This window comes from Artibeus jamaicensis, unplaced genomic scaffold (genome assembly GCF_021234435.1).
Source record: "Artibeus jamaicensis isolate MK-2021 breed Jamaican fruit bat unplaced genomic scaffold, CSHL_Jam_final contig_233, whole genome shotgun sequence".
Classification (NCBI taxonomy): domain Eukaryota; kingdom Metazoa; phylum Chordata; class Mammalia; order Chiroptera; family Phyllostomidae; genus Artibeus; species Artibeus jamaicensis.
The window spans coordinates 39357799-39374572 of record NW_026521486.1 but is presented as its reverse complement, the minus strand read 5'-3'; the positions used below and the strand labels follow the sequence as shown (position 1 = coordinate 39374572).

At 40.5% G+C, this 16774-nt stretch overlaps 1 protein-coding gene across 2 annotated transcripts in view; it reads right to left on the bottom strand.

Moving 5' to 3' along the window:
- The window catches only part of FGD4 (FYVE, RhoGEF and PH domain containing 4), a 217521-nt gene that overhangs the window by 16604 nt on the left and 184143 nt on the right, over positions 1-16774 (bottom strand). For both annotated transcript variants that reach the window (XM_053661567.1, XM_053661568.1), the window contains 6 exons: positions 13756-13901; positions 13160-13316; positions 10665-10803; positions 8368-8426; positions 7885-8031; positions 2070-2242 (listed from right to left, as the gene is read on the bottom strand). In XM_053661567.1, the coding sequence (XP_053517542.1) occupies positions 2070-2242; positions 7885-8031; positions 8368-8426; positions 10665-10803; positions 13160-13316; positions 13756-13901 (821 nt within the window). The remainder of the gene's footprint in view (positions 1-2069; positions 2243-7884; positions 8032-8367; positions 8427-10664; positions 10804-13159; positions 13317-13755; positions 13902-16774) is intronic.

Genomic DNA, 16774 nt, shown 5'->3' with positions numbered 1-16774 from the left:
GCATCACTCGTCATCAGGGAGATGCATATTAAAACCACAATGAGATACCACCTCACACCTGTCAGATTGGCCATCATTAATAAATCAACAAACAACAAGTGCTGCGAGGATGTGGAGAAAAGGGAACCCTAATACACTGTTGGTGAGAATGCAGACCGGTGCAGCCACTGTGGAAAACGGTATGGAATTTCCTCAAAAAATTAAAAATGAAACTACCTTTGGACCCAGCAATTCCATTGCAGAGAATATACCCTAAGAATCCTGAAACACCTAATCAAAACAACTTACACGCCTCTGTGTTCATAGCGGCGCTACCAACAACAATCAAGTGCTAGAAACAGTCTACGTGTCCATCAGTAGATGAACTGATTAAAAACGGGGGCAGATTTACACAATGCAGCAGAAAGAAAGAAGTAGGAATTCCTATGTTTTGCGATAGCATGAATAGAACTGTAGACTATTATGCTAAGTGAAATAGGCCAGGTAGTGAAAGATGAATACCATATGATCTCACTTATGAGAGGAATCAAATAAACAAAACAGAACCAGAGACATGGAAACAGGGAACAGACTGACCGCTGCCAGAGGGGAAGGGGAGGGGGAAGGGTGGTAAGAAGGGGAAAGGTTTAGTCGAAGAACATGTATGAATGACCCACGGACATGGACAACAGTGTGGGGATGGACTACAGGAGAGGGGGTGGGCTGGGTGGAGGAGGGCAAAGGGAGAAGAAATACTGGGACAACTGTAGTAGAATAATGAAGAATAAAAAGTTTAAAAAAAAAGACCTCTAATGATGAGAACTATAGCATAGTCTTCCTTGTTGCCAGGTCCAATCACTCAGTGAGTCAATGAAATACATTTTTCTCTTGGGTTTGATGGCTGGGGCCCAAACCCCACATGACATGGTAGAAAAACCATGATACTCAAAGCCAAGCCCTCCAGCGTTTTAACTCAGGCTTGAGACGCCACCTTGGAATCCTTAGAGCAGTCTCTCTGCAGCCTGTTACATCTCTCGCAACTGGGATTTCGCCAGTTCCTGACTGCCAGGGCACTGCTTCCTGCTAAAACGGTTTATTCTCTTTTGAGAGCCTGAAGGTCTTATGCAATTTCTAAGTGCTAATATCCAGGATAAATTCACCTGCTAGAACCACAAGCTATTGGCACAAAGCAACAGAAAAGAGCCCTCTGACTCGCCACAGATTCTAGGGTATCAGAACCATGAGGCCTGGGACTGGCACTTAACACTCTGACCTGTGACTTTCTGGAGTATCCCCATTCTCACCATGCCAGGCCTTCATAGGATAAATGAAGAACAGTCTTACTAAAGCAGGTATTTCGAAGCCCGACAGCAATCTGTCCTTCAGTGTAGTTCATACAAGAGGTAGCTGTGATCCACTACAGCGGCTGTCATGTTTTTTGCTTTTCCAGACATGGTTATGCTGGGGGTGGGGTGGGGGGGGCGCGGTGCTGGAACTCCAGCCCTTTCTCCCCCATTCAGTGAAGCATGTAAGAAGTCCTACTTGCTAGAGGCCCAAACGGCCTCCTTGGTGTACCCTCCAATGGCAGCAAGAAGATCATCACCTTTTCCACCCTGCCTCCTCCAAACACTCCCCCCATCAAAGTGTCATTAAGTCCCATCAATGCAGAGCCTCTGACAGACTGAGTGTTAAACTTCATCATTTAGCATGGAATGATAAGCATCAATAAACCTTTGTGGACCAAAGGAAGGATAGAGGGAAAAAGGGTTAGAGGAGAACCTTTTCCTACAAAGACTCAAAACTTGGCTTCAATGCAACTTCATTCTCTGAGCACCTTGTATATACATCTAAAGAGTAAATATAGTTTACTGAATGCTTACTTCTGAAAACAACTATACTAGGCACTGTAGAGGAATCAGAAGGGAGGACAACATTCCTGCTTTTTAAGAGCTTCCATCTCTCCGCTATGTCCAAGCAGAGCTGTAGAGGTCTGCAGCATTCATTCACTTGCCAAAGATCCTCAGAATTATTCTACTCTACAGTTGAGTCTGCTGCTTTTGAAAGCTATGTGACAGAAATGATTCTCTTACCTGGCTTGCAATTCCAGTGTCCTCTCTTTCCCAGACACCTGGAAAGTGTGTGGGTATTCCTCATTGTGAGTCTCTACAATCTGCATTCCATCTATGCCAACCCTGGTTCGAACTGTGAATTTAGAGCCCACCAAGCTGAATCTTGGCACACAGTACAGCAACATGTTGTTGAACTGCAAGGAGGCAGAACACATATCAATAATAGGAAAACAAAGAAGAAAGTGACCAAAGGAGCCTTAGACAGTATTCCAAGGACTTCCCAAGGAGTATCATACTTTCCATATGAGCAAAATTATTTAAAGACTACATTGAGATTTTATGCTTGTACCAAAATTATCATATTAAAATTCATAGCATACACTTCTCTTTGATGGTTCATAAGTACTTTACTGGTATTTAAATAAACCAATCCTCATTTTGTATTATTAAAGAAATTAATTCAATTAAATTCAGCAATAATTTATTAGGAACCTTCCATATGCCAGCAACTGAAGTCCTCGACTCATAAAACTGAAGCACTTAACCAACAAAATTTCTAACTGTGTCTCAGAGACAGCAACTCTGTCACAGCTGTAGAAGGAAAGAGTAGTATTTAGCAATTATTTTTATCAGTGTGTTTAATATTAAATTAGTATATAGCCAAAATTATTAGTTTAAATTTTATTCAAACATGTGGGGTTAGCATATTAACTCTGTAAAAAAACTAAGCCATTGTTTTATACTGACCCATATCACACTTAAGGATTTGTCCTGTGTAAAAGAACAGAAAAGTCATCTATTTTAGCAAAATGTCTTTAAAATAGTCTTTATAAAATCTCCTTTAAAATTTTTACTTATTGGTTTTAGAGGGAGAGAGAAAGGAAGAGAGAAACACTGAATTGTTGCCCCATTTACTATATAATTCTTTGGTTGATTCTTGTATGTACCCTGACCAGGAACTGAACCCATAACCTTGGCACATAAGGACAATGCTCCAACCAAATTAGCTACTCAGCCAGAGCTTTATAAGATTTACCTTCAAAATGAAAAACTTTATCTTGAACCTGAATCAAATTTTGTGTAATGCCTCATTCCTAGGCAACAATTAGCAGCTCCAGCTTATCAGACCCAAGCAATGATTTGGGGAGGGCATTTAATCCTTTTGAATGTAATAAAACATGCAAAAGGGATGAAAGGGTCTAAATATTTGGGTTAATTCATAGGCAGACTCCTAAATAAGGTCCACACTTACATTCCTCCTTCATATTTATTGTTTCCAGGGTCACATATGTTTTTCAAAGACCAGAGCAACTGGGGACTTAGCTCCTATTCACAATGTAACCTCGCACGACTCAGGATCTTTATCTGTAACAGTTACAGGCTGTTGACAGAATTAAATGAGGAGAAATGTCTTGTTCTGCCAGGTCCTCTGTTTGGCTCCGCAGGGCCAGAAAGACAAGAAATGGTGATGGATATTTAAAGACATTTCAACAGGTTTTCAGGATATCGTGTACTGCACTCATTCTGAAAGCAAACTTCTCACCAGCTGTTCCTCATACCTTATTTTGCAACTTCCTGTAACCAGTGTCAGAAATTTCATTTCCACAAGTGGATAATGTAGAAACAAAAGGACACAAGTACATTCTATCAGATGTATCTCAACAGCACATTTCACATTTACCTTTCTAGAAATGAACACTAACATGTCTGCAGTATTTGAACTACAGCAATCAGAGCCTCAAAATTGTAGTAGTTAGGACTTAGAGATTTGAAAGTGCACTGAAAGGTTCTCAGCACCATCGCGTGCTGATTAAGGCAACAGCTTGCCTGCTACCTGTCCGTGTTAACATCGCTTTCTCTTGTTTATCACGGCCCTCTTGTGTGGGCCTTCGGTCAAGGCTGTGGGTGGTTCAGGACCAGCTGCCACACTACCACCCAAGGGGACAGGCCTCACACTCTAAAGAGTGCAATAACCACCAATTTTTCCTGCAAACTGAGTGACAAATGAGATGTTCTGGCATAAAATTTCTGAGTTATCTGATATTTGTACTCAAGTTCATTTTATAAAGGTCAGCAAAGTCTTGTTATTTTATGGAAACACAAGTGAATATGGAAGTTCTCAGCATTTGTTGTTTGTTTGTTTTTTTAATCTTCACCCAAGAACATTTTTTCATTGCTTTCAGAGAGGGAAGGTAGGGTGGGAAGAGGGAGAGAAAGAGAGAGACAAACACCAATGTAACAGAGAAACATAGATTGGTTGCCTCTTGTATGCTCCCAGACCAAGGACTGAACACACAACCTAGGCACATGTCCTAACCAGTAATCAAACTGGTAAACTTGCTTAAGGGGCTGTGTTCCAACCAAGCCACACTGGCTAGGGCAGCACTCACTTTTTGTAGTTATGCTCATACAAGGTGAGAGACAATCTTATAATAAATGATACATTTCTCTTTCCCTTTCATGCTTTCAGGGTTACATTTCCCCTGTCATCTTCTTCCTAAGTGGAACTTCACGTTCCAAACTGTCATTAACTATATATTCACTTTTTAATGTATAGGTCAGAATCTAATGCTAGTAATAAGTACCCCTTTTCTTCTTCCTGTTGGCAAAGGTGAGAGCTCTTGAAGGACATAAAATACTGCGTACACAGAAGTAGATGGCATATGCATAAAGGAATTAGGTAGCTAGTCCTGCTCCCTCTGTGAACCTTGTTCTTGTGGCGAAAGCCACGGTCGCCTCGCTGGGTTTCCTCTGGTACTAAAAAAGGAAGTTAGAGCAACTGTAACTCCTAGTAGATCCATTTTCCTTTTCGGTGTAGGAGGTTCCATTTACTCCACGCGCAGAGCTCGGAAGTAGATGCTGACAAAGCAACCCTGGGCTGGCGAGACAAGCTCTGGAAGTGCTGGGCTGTGCCAAAACCTAGAGGCAACTCTCAGCTTCCTTCAAAGTGCAGGGAAGTCTGTCGCTCTTGATCTCTAGTGTTCCTCCATGATGGATTTGAGGTTTCTTAAAATATATTTATTTGAATGAAATAATTCAATTTGGTGTCTCACTGGAGTTTGTTTTTGAAGGTAAAAGTCCATTGTCGGAGCAATTGCCAGAGCCAGGTCTGTATTCAAAGGAAAAAAAAATCTAAACCTGTCAAGCTACAAGGAAGTAAGAAATAGATCTCCAAAGGGTCAAGCATAAAACACCTTTGGGCCATTCTACAGGGTAATCTGCTGGGGGTTTTCTAACTTTCAGATGTCCAGCATGCTTATTCACTTAACAGAACACCCTGCTACCGACATATTTTTAAAAAATGGTGTGGAGGCAAGCAAATTTGCAAACACATGAAGACTTGAAAGCCAAAAGTGGATTCTAAACATAATTTGGATTTTCAGACAAATGTAATATCCCCAGACTAGGAAACAGAAAACTAGCCCTCATGTTCTATCTAGAGAGAAAGGGAAATAAAAATGGTACTTCTGAAGTTTCTGCGGATGAAAAAACGAAGATGCTCTATGGGGATAAAATGTGCCGGTCGGAGGAGAGAGTCTGAGACGAGCACAGCATTAGAGGGGGGTAGTTAGCAGAGTGAACACTACAGGAAATGCTTCTGAGATGGTCTGCCAAAAATGAATGTGGCTTTCCTAAAATTCCTGCTCTGTGACTTTATTCTCCCGGCAGGCAACGGCATCGTGAGATGTTTGAGAGCTTCTGACGACTGGAACGAGATGGGTCCTTGCCCCCAAGTTACTGCTGCTGTATTTCCCCCCAAGGCTCTTGCCACCTATCCTCCTACTGGCTGCTTCCTTTGGGTCTCCATCAAGGTGTGCAACCTGAAACTACTTCCAGAACGATTCTCCAGTGTGGAAATTAAACTGGTTGATTAAATTGGTTAAAAGTTCACCTGTAGAAACTATAACACTAATGCGGAAGAGGGGGCAGAAAATGACCTAAGCACCTAAAGGCAGGGCAACAACAATGGGAAGACATGGACTTAGGCATTTCCCCCCAAAGAATGTATTATGTATGTCTTTTTTTTAGATTTTACTTATTTTTGGAAAGAGGGGAAAGGAGAAAGAGAGGGAGAGAAACATCAGTGTGTGGTTGCCTCTCACACACCCCTTACTGGGGACCTGGCCTGCAACCCAGGCATGTGCCCTGACTGGGAATTGAACCAGTGATTGTTTGGTTCACAGGCCAGCACTCAATCTACTGAGCCACATCAGCCAGGGCTGTATGTCTTCTTAATCTGTGTTTTTGACTTTTTGGGACCTTGCTGACACTGGATGAATGGCCCCTCTCAGGGTCACCCAATTCCCAGAGACAGTAAATGACTCACCTGCCAGCACACCTTTCATTTGAAACCTACCTGTGCAGAGCCCACACACCTCAACCACCTCACCCAAGGATATGCTTACTGATGAGAGAGAGAGAGAAAGAGAGAGAGAGAGAGACGCTGACTGGTTACCTCCCGTACATGCCCTGATCGAGGATGGAACCTGCCACCTAGGTATGTGCCTCTGACGGGGGATCGAGCCTGCAACAATTTTGGTTCAGGAGAGCACACTCCAACCACCTGAGCCACCGGGCAGGGAGCGTAGTTTATTCCTTTTTACTGGCACATCATAGTGCCCTGCATGGGCATACCACAACTTGATTGCCAGTCATAAACTCATGAACATTCAGGTTGTTTCCGCTTTTTGGCTGGCATGCATAATTTTGCTATGAACATTCACATACAAGTTTTGAGTAGATACATGTTTCCAATTTTCTTGAGTTATACTAACTTGCAGTAGAAATGCTGGGTCATATGGTGACCATATGTTCTTTTTCAAAAATGAGGACACTCCTCTGCGTGACAATTAGTTTCTACAAATCCCCCTTTTAAGGGAAGCTGTAACCACACAACAGAAACTTCTAAGCCCCTGATGACAACTCATATTAGAGTGGTGAGGTGACTGCTTTGCAGCAGTCAAGTCAGATGTGAGCAACACCCCGAGGCTGGAATTGTGTGCCAGTTACTGGGCAGCCTCTTTTCCAATGTTTCTCTGTTTCTTTGTCTATAATCAATAATCCTAATAATGGCTAATATTTACTGAGCTATTACTCAGTGTTGGCTTATTGTTACTCAATGTTAGCTATTAGTATGATTTTCATTATATCATTGGATAAGAAAAGAGACTGGAATTACCAGTGACTAAAAATAAATAGCCTGGACACCCCAGGAAGAACTCTTGCATTTGAGATAAAAACCTTAGACTAATTGTCATTTCTAAGAAGTGAAGGAAGGGACAGGGACTGACTGCAGTGAAAGGGACCTATGTAGCAAACTTATGTGCTTTACACATTGTTATTCTAAGCACAAGTTTTCCAACGTTGCTTCTGTACTTCATACTAAAAAGATCAGACATAGTGGTGAGAGATGATTAAGGAGAGAACTGTCGTTAAGGAATAGTGTGTTGACCCAATTAATACCCAGGGAATGGTACCTTTCAGCCTGTAAGCATGAAAGAGAAAATCTGCAATAAGAAAAGGAGGATTCCAGAAAGCACATCATAGCCTGCACACACACTGACAGCTAACATCTTCGGGGAAAGGTTAAACTGTCTTCTGCATGTGTTACTGAAGTCAATTACACATGGCAAATACATAGAAAAATACTTCAAAGAAAGATTTGTGTCTTGAAAGAACATGAGATAGTTACTAAGGACATCTGTTCTTTTTGTGGAATGCTGGCCGTGGGGACTGCACCCAGTTAGCCACACGGAGAGCACCCTACTTACCCAGGACACACCTAACAATGCTCATAAATTACTCTTGTGTGACTTGCTCACACTGCAATACTCACTAAGAAAAGGTAGCGTTCTTGTGCTGAGGTGTTCCGAGCAGCTAGTTTAAGGATCTGTCCTTCTTTTATTAGTTCGTTTGAAGGGTTTACAATGTCTTCTTCTTCTCCCAACATTTCATAAATCTCTAAGAGTTTCTTTAGGTTCTCCTGGGAAATTAAAACAAAACACAGCAAGATCACATATGAGGAGGTTTCACCTTGGTGGCTTTAATGACACAGCAACCTTCAACCTTGGTTGGCTAAAATATGAAGAACTCAGAAGTGACTGTAACTAAGCCTAAACTCTGGCATACAATGCCAGTTATGAGGAAATTAAAACCTGGGAGAAGAGAAGATTATTACAGAAAACACCAAATAGGTTGCAAACATTTTTTTTGTCTATCTGTATCAATTCATTTTGATCCAAACCTGTAGATAATATTAGGCTATATTATTGACAATTATCTAACTAGAATATTACTATCTTCTCTGAAACATACTTACCATTTTTCTTATTGCACTATTAGAATGGCTTGCTGCTGTAGATATAATTTCAAGTGATTCTAAATGGGGGAAAAGAAAAGAAAATAAATATATGTTGTCCTTACTATGCTGCTAGATAGCTGAATAACACACTTCTCATTACAATAAGAAGAAATTGAGAAGAGAGAAAAAGTGGCAGAAATCTGAGACCAGAGATACACAATAAAAGCAGGGGCAATGTCTACTCATAAACTTCATACTTTCAAAAGTACACTTGTAACCACATCAATACTTGGAACTTGGAGGGCATTTCCTCATAAAAAATCAAATACAATGATTAGGCTTGCAGGCATATTTAATCCATAATGAAACTTTCAAAATTGACAAACACCATGTATACTAGCTTGGGACAAGGCGCTCAGCTCAGTGCTTTCATAGATATTAGGTCAATTATTTCTTCTACAACCCAGAATGGGAAGTATATTAGCTCCATTTGTCAGACGAAAGAACTGGAGAGTGATGTGCCTTGTATACGGTCACACAAGTAGGAGACGAAAGGGTCACATGTGAACCTAAGACTTCTGGCCCAAATTCCTATAGCATGTCAGTAGCATTATTTTATTCATTTTTATGAGCAATGTAACCACCAAGCTTAACCACCTTTCTTTGGGAAAAACAGCCACGGCTCCAGCCTCAGCCAGATGAAAGAGAATCTTCTGACACCAATGCAGATGGAGGGATTTGTTACTGGGTGGGTGGCGGCAAGACACAGGAAAGGTAACTCCTGGAATGAGGGAGGTAGGGGCTCCTGGACCACTGGCGAAGCTGTGAAAGCTGAGGCCTCCTGCCGGCTGGACCCAGGGAACGCTCTCACCCCTAAATGAAGCCCCCCTCTCTTACTTTTTTTTCTATCTTATGAGTGCCGGTCGGGTTAATTCTGTTACAGCCACCTTATCACCTCTGCACCAATTTTTGTCTGTTCTTTGTTCCACTGCTGAACAAAATGTACTTCTGTCACTTTACCTACTTTTAGGTGTCCCTCTATGACCTTAGAATTTTAGTGTAAGTGGCAATAGGAAATTAAAAAAGTGATAAAGTACACTAGCATGTTGCCAACTTTGTTATTTTTGACATTAGCACCTTAGAGAAAGTCAAAGTCTTTGAATATAGAAGAAACTAGTTCTCTAAACTGTAAATAAAAATTCAGTTTCTTCTATATTCAAAGACTCGGACGCACATTTTGGAGCACTATGCCGACTCGGGCACTTCTGTGTGTTCTCTACAGGGTTCGCGGTTCAGGGAAACAAAACAGGACAGGCCGGGACGCTGCGCAGGGCCTTGTGGGAGGAGCCCAGTGGGGGTCCCACCTCTGACCCAACCACTACTTCTGCCACTAACACCAAGCACTCAGGCCAATGAGTGGCCAGTGGAGCTGGAATAAAAAGTGGAAGAAATCAAGTCAGGAAAGTTGAAGGGGGGAAAGGGGGAGAAGAGATGTTCCCGTGGTCACTGACTCACTTGGACGGTGGGCAAACCAAGTCAGAGATGGCCCGTGTTCGAAACGCTACCCGGGCCCCAGGACCGAAGGTGTTTTGTGTTCCTCATCTCTGATCAAGGTTCGCTTATAGCAGAAGACAAGACATTATTAGGGGAAGCAGTGATGCTTTAAGACTGCACACCAGTATTTTTACTACTTACTGAATACTAACCCATTTCTATTTCTTAACTTTCATTCTTTTCACAGCTAATAATTTTGTTAAAAGTACATGAGAAAGTACAATTAGTATTGAGACTCTCGAGTCTTAAAAAAGAGTCTTTATCATCTAAAAGATATAAATGGTAAGTCTGTAAAATAAAAGACAACGAGCAGAATAAAGTTTTCCCAGGGGAAACGATAACTGGCACTAAACGACTTCATTTTCTCTTCAAAGCCAACTCTGCGCAGGGGATTTTCCCATAGCCCTGTCTGAACTTTCTTGGTGTGCGTGCATCAACCCGTCTAGGCACCCAGCAGCACTGGTCATTCCGAAGGGCAGATTCTCCCTGTGAGGTCACTGTGCACTGCTAGTCCGATGTTTCTAAGACTATAGTTTTATGTTTCAGACTTAACAGTTAACATGCAACCAGCATGAGAAAAGTGATTTCTGTTGCTCTGAAGTGCTTGCCTAATTGAGGTGCTGATAACAATTTCCAGGGAGGTTCTTCTCTGTCACCGGTATTTTACTGAAGTGGCTATGAGACCTATCTTGCTTTGTTATCACAAGGCAGCCTGGCCACCAAATTACCCCACCAGGGAAAAGAGCAGGGAAAGCATTTACTTTTAGCATCATTCCAGTCGGGAGAATCAGGGGGCAACTTCCGCAGGTAATCCTTAAGGAGCATCTCATATCGGGGAATCCGCTGAACAGGTTCCAGCATGTGATGCTGCAAAGTCAAGTTCCCACAGATCTTCTGTTTCTGTAATTGAGTTTACAAAGAAAGATTTGAGAATTAGGGTAGCTAATCTAAAAGCCCACCATTGTACAGAGCTCTCATCAAGGGCAGAATCTCCCTACAAAGTATGGTCTGTGTATCATGTCTGCATTAGATGTATCTAGAGTGCGAGTAATAATACAAATTTTGAACCCCATCCCCATCTATGAAACTACAGTCTTTGAAGTTAGGGACTGGGCATGGGCATTTAAAAACATCCCAGATTCTTCCATTTCAGCTTGAGGACTAACAACCTAGTACAAGAACAGAAGGGGAAATCAAGAATTATAAGCAAGAACATCCCAGATTGCTGGCAGCCACTTCAATTAGCCACTCCAAGGGAGTGTGAGGTCACACTGTTAAATCATCACAGATTTTCACAAGAAGCACTGACAGGCTATGCCAAAAGTGGGCTTGCAGTTGTTTGTGTGGAAAATAATACAATAAATGAATAATAATATCAATACAAGAATAAACTGTTTCTTCTGCTCACAGTTGTAAACCTACTTTGCCCCCCACTTTATATTTGATGAGCTTCACTAAGAACAACTTTATTAAATGACTTTAGACTTAGCAAAAACTATTTCATAATAAATCAACCACAAATGTCATTTCCTTTGAACTTAAAAAAGAATGACAAGATGTGATCATTCTTTTTCTCATCTGTCAGAAAATTTTAATTTTTCATTAGGTCATGGCATTCTTTTCCACTAGAAACAAAAGTCCCTAAATAGATCCTACCCCTACCCTCACCCCAGAGAAACTGAGTCTATAGCATTTGTTTTCAATAAACTGTTAACATAATAGAGGGAAAACATGACTTACAAAATGTCTTTGTTCATATTAAAGCATGAATTGTAACATGTTTATTAAACTCATATCATGATTAAGACACTGCAGGGTATAAAGGCTGTATTAAGACATGATGTTTGCATTTCAAGTGAACAAGAATCCAAAGGCTTCACAGATAAAGGAGCATTTAACATAAACTTGAATGAGGGCAGGCTTTGGGTGGGAAGGAAAGTGAGTGAAGACTAAGTGACCTTGGAGACCAGGCCCAAGACAGTGGGGCATGAAACGTGTTCAGTAAAAGAGAACAATTGAGTTTTGTTGGCAAGTAACGCATTTGTAAGGAAGAAGGGTGAAGAAGAAACAGTGGAGTCTGGGGTGATAATGCCGACTGTGTTCATTACTGTTTCACCTAATGCATATTTTCACGCACAGGAGTAATATCATTAGAGATCTATTAAAATCAACCTACTGTAATACGGCTTTAGGAAGTGTGGGGAAACTAGTTTGGAAGTTATTATTGTAGACCAAAGAAAGGAAAAGAAGCCTGAAATTAGCATGGAAGCTGAGGGCTAATTAATGGCTTTGCTTAATAAATATTAATAAGTTTGGTTATCTCATTTAATTTTCTCTAACATACCTACATCCAGGAAAGTATTAGTGATCCCAAAATTTGTACATAAAGAAACCATGGCTGAGAAGAGTTGGGAGAGTTTTCTAAGGTCAAATGACTGTCAAGTGGCAGACCAGGATTCTAAACTAACTTAGTGGATTCTCGGTCCATCGCTCCCTTCAGAGCCCCATCCCTTCCACATGATGTGGAGGAGACAGACATTGTGGAGACGGATTTCAGATTTGGTAAAATGATGACCACCATCATCGCCATTGTGTAGTGAGCACTTATTGTGCAACAAGCTCCACGTGAAGCTCCTCAAATGTATTATCTCGTGGGCAAAAACAGAGAAGGAAGACCGACGAACCAGGGCAGCCGAGCTAGAGAATCCCCCCAGAACCTTATGTGATCTAAAGAACTCTTTTCAAATACTTAAATTTTAGCCAAGAATAGTTATTAACAATTTTTATTAGAGAATCAAATAGAAATTACTATGGTACTATTATCCATGTATAATAAAAATTTAAAAAATCAGAACATAGAAATAGAGCAACAAAAAAATCCAACATAATGATGTTGGTCTCCGAGATGCCAGGATCTACAGCACTCATGCTCTATATTCATTCCGACATCTCAACCTCTGAAAGAAAGCAGGAGAGGCACAGGACTGAAGGGGAATCCACTCTGTAACATATGTGCACCCTGCGTTGTCAAAAACCCTTTTCTGATCTCCAAAGCAAATGGAGATTTCACCATTCAACACATGGCATATGCTCAATACATATTTTAGTTCTGCAGAGATGACTTCTGCACCATTCAGAGTGGAATGGAATTTGGCTAGGTGTCTTGGACAGCTATTGCAATCTACATTTTAAATCTAGAAGACTATGATTTGTAGAAAAAATCGGTGCAGGGCCTTGAATAAAAGAGTCATATTACCTGAATTTCTTCAACTACTGATTTGAACTGGGGAATACGCTCTGTCATGTTTTTAACTAATTCCATTGCGTTATCAAACCCCTTCACATATTCTCCATACATCTTCAGGAATGGTGCCAATTTCTGAAGGATATCACCAATTCTAGGGGTAGTTTCCCTGTATAAAATATAGAAACAAGCCATGAAGATTTCTTATAGAATGAGGGAATTAACAGAACTTCAGATGAAGTCGTCACTTTTCTACACACACTCTGTGCTTTACTGGATCAACCCTGCTGTGAGATTGGTAGAGAATGAAGGCAGGCAGACAAATGAAGGTTAGGAATGATACAGTAAAGAGGGAGCTGAGAAAATCTTGAAGCTCCACATCACCCATAACATCTCATCTTCACTAGTCAAAATAGTTTGAACAGCAGAGATGAAATTATTTTCAATTGAAATTAAAAACATGCAACTTCTATTATTGGTCTATCACATAAAAATTTACCACAAATGTTTGCCTACAGCTCTGTGTGACATTAGTATTTCAACTTAAAAGCTGAATAGCACAGCATCTATATGACTGTCAGGTATCATTTGCTCTCTCTTCCTCTTACCATTCTTGCATTCTTTTCTCCAGCTCTGGCAATAGGAATTTACTATGGAAGGCATTTATTGATGAAATATTAGAAAAGATTTTATTCACCATCTCTGCTGGAAATGAGCCTCGATTTGCCTCTTCTAACAGTTTGCAATAAAATACCTGAATAAGAGAATAAAGCAAACATTACTTCAAGTCTATTGGCTTACCACCTGGCATTGTGCTAGGCACATAGTGGGATCTTTAATGCGATCTTGTTGAATAAATGAAAACATTCATGGTTCAAGAAACAGTCATTTTTGAACTATAAGAGTGAGCGTGTGCTTTGATTAAGAAGAACCAGGGATTTGGATTAGGAAACTTTGACCCTAACCAAGGCTACGCCTCTTTCTGTGGCATGTTAACCTTTTCTGAGCTGGAGAATTTCCAGCTGAGGTCAACAGGACTCATCTTTCCAATCCACAGGTGGAGTTAGATTTTAAAAGTTTGCATGCACAAAATAATTGTGGTACGGCCCCACTTCTGTTTATGTTTTGAATGACGGATATGTCATTTACTACATCGTGTCATTACTGTCATTTGTTGGAACAAACCTACTTTTTTTCTATTAAAACTGTATACTCCTTGGGGAGGGAGCGCATCATGATTTAGTTTCCACAGTAGAAAAAGTGCTTGATAAAGAGCTGGTCAGTGGGTGAACAAAAGAATATTTCAGTTCTCCAATGTGTTCCTGCTCGTTAGTAAAAAATAATACCTAAGTTAAAACACTGGTATGAGTATAAAAAGATCTTCTCCTATCCTGCACATAGTAACTGGTATCTTTAAAAAAAAAAAGATCTTATTCATTTATTTTTAGAGAGGGGGAAGGGAGGGAGAGGGAAAGGTAGAGAAACACCAATGTGTGGTTGCCTCTTGTGGGACCCCACCAGGCACTCAGTCTGCAATCCAGGCACATGCCCGGACTGAGAATTGAACTGGCAACCCTTTGGTTTGCAGGCTGGCACCCAATCCACTGAGCCACACCAGCCAGGGCACTAACTGGTATCTTAAAGATGATAAAAAAGAATTTGCAGTCTTAGCTGTTCTCCACTAGGGCTACTATACCTCTTGCATTCTACTACATGTAGGCAGAAGGAAGTCTGTTCCTTCATAATGTCTAGATGGTTGTTAATTTTCTAAATCCACCTCCACCGCATTTTCTTGGGAGACCAAAAGAACAAAAAATTATATCCTTAGAGACTTCAGTAGATAGGACATTAAAGTATTAAGACTCTAAAGTTCTCTAAGGTCAGCAACAATAGCTGAATAAACTAATGTGGCTGAAAAAGGTGAGGCAGGTGGAGGGACACAGTTCAACAGAAGAACAGACACTTCTCCACCACGGTAAGACCTAAATGTTTCAGCTCTGTGATCCCCATGAGGAGAAAGTTGTTTCAAAGACACAAACTCAACAGAAATTGATTGACTTACGGAGGAATTCTTTGGAAAATGAATATTTGAGTGACAAACTCATTATTTCAAAAAACACAGCTTTAATTCGGTCCCTTAAGGCTCACCATAACAGGGACACAGCTTACTCTAGGAATTAATGACAGGGAGTGTGCCTAGGACAACCGCTCTTGTAGTGTTCCAATGACAGAAGTGGGACAATTCTTACAACTAACACTCAAACATGGCAACTCTCTCTTATAAAGAAGCCTGTTTTAGCAGGCTATCTACCAGCTATCGTATTTTTTTATCACTGAAACAGGATTAAGGGACCTTAGTTGCTCTAATGATATATTTAGAAACATTTTCACAGAACTAGAACAAATATTCCAAACATTTATATCAATCCACAAAAAACTTTGAATGGCCACAGCAACTTTGTGAATGAAGAACAAAGTTGGAGGAATCACACTACCTGATATCAAACTATACTGTAAGACCATAGTAATCAAAACAGCATGGTACTGGCATATATAAACCAATGGAAGAGAATAGAGAGCCCAGAAATAAACCTACATCTTTATGGTCAATACTGACAAAAGAGTCAAGAACATACAATGGGGTAAAGACAGTCTATTTAATAAATGGTGTTGGGGAAATTGGACAAATATGAGTACGAAGAGTGAAACTAGACCACCTTCTAATAACATATGAAAAAATAAGGTCAAAATGGATAAAAGACTTAACTGTTAGACTCAAAACCTTAAAAATCCTAAAAACATAGACAGTAAAATTTTAAACATTTCTTATAGCAATATTTTTTTCTGATATATCTCCTCAGGCAAGAGAAACACAAGAAAAATAAAAAAATGGTACCATATTAAACTATAAAAAGTTTTTGCATAGCCAAGGAAATCATCAACAAAATGAAAAGTCAACACACCGAATGGGAGAACCTATCTGCTAATGATACATCTGACAAGTGTTAATACCCAACAGTTATTTAAAAACTTACAAGATTCAACACCAAAAAAATAAACTATCCAATTAAAAAATGGGAAAAGAAGATGAACCAATGGCCAACAGACACAGAAAAGACGCTCAATGACACTGGTCATCAGAGAGGCGCGAATGAAAACCACCATGAGGTACCACCTCACACCTGTCAGAATGGCCACCACCAGTAAATCAACAGACAACAAATGCTGACGAGGAAGTGGAGAAAAGGGAGCCCTCGTGCACTGTTGGTGGGAATGCAGACTGGGGCAGTCACTGTGGAAAACAGCATGGAGACACCTCAAAAAAATAAAAAAGGAACTGTCTTATGACTGAGCAATTCCACTTCTGAGAATACATGCAAAGAAATCCAAAACACTGATTCAAAAGAATATATGCACCCATGTGTTTATTGGAGCATTATTTGTCATAGCCAAGATAAGGAAGCATCAACAGATGAGTGGATAAAAAATCAGTAGTACATTTACACAATGGAACACTACTCTGCCATAAAAAATGGGGGGGGGGCGGTTAGTATCTTACCCTTTGTGACAGCTGGGGTGGACCTGAAGAGTATTATGTTAAATGAGATAAGCCAGTCAGAGAAAGAC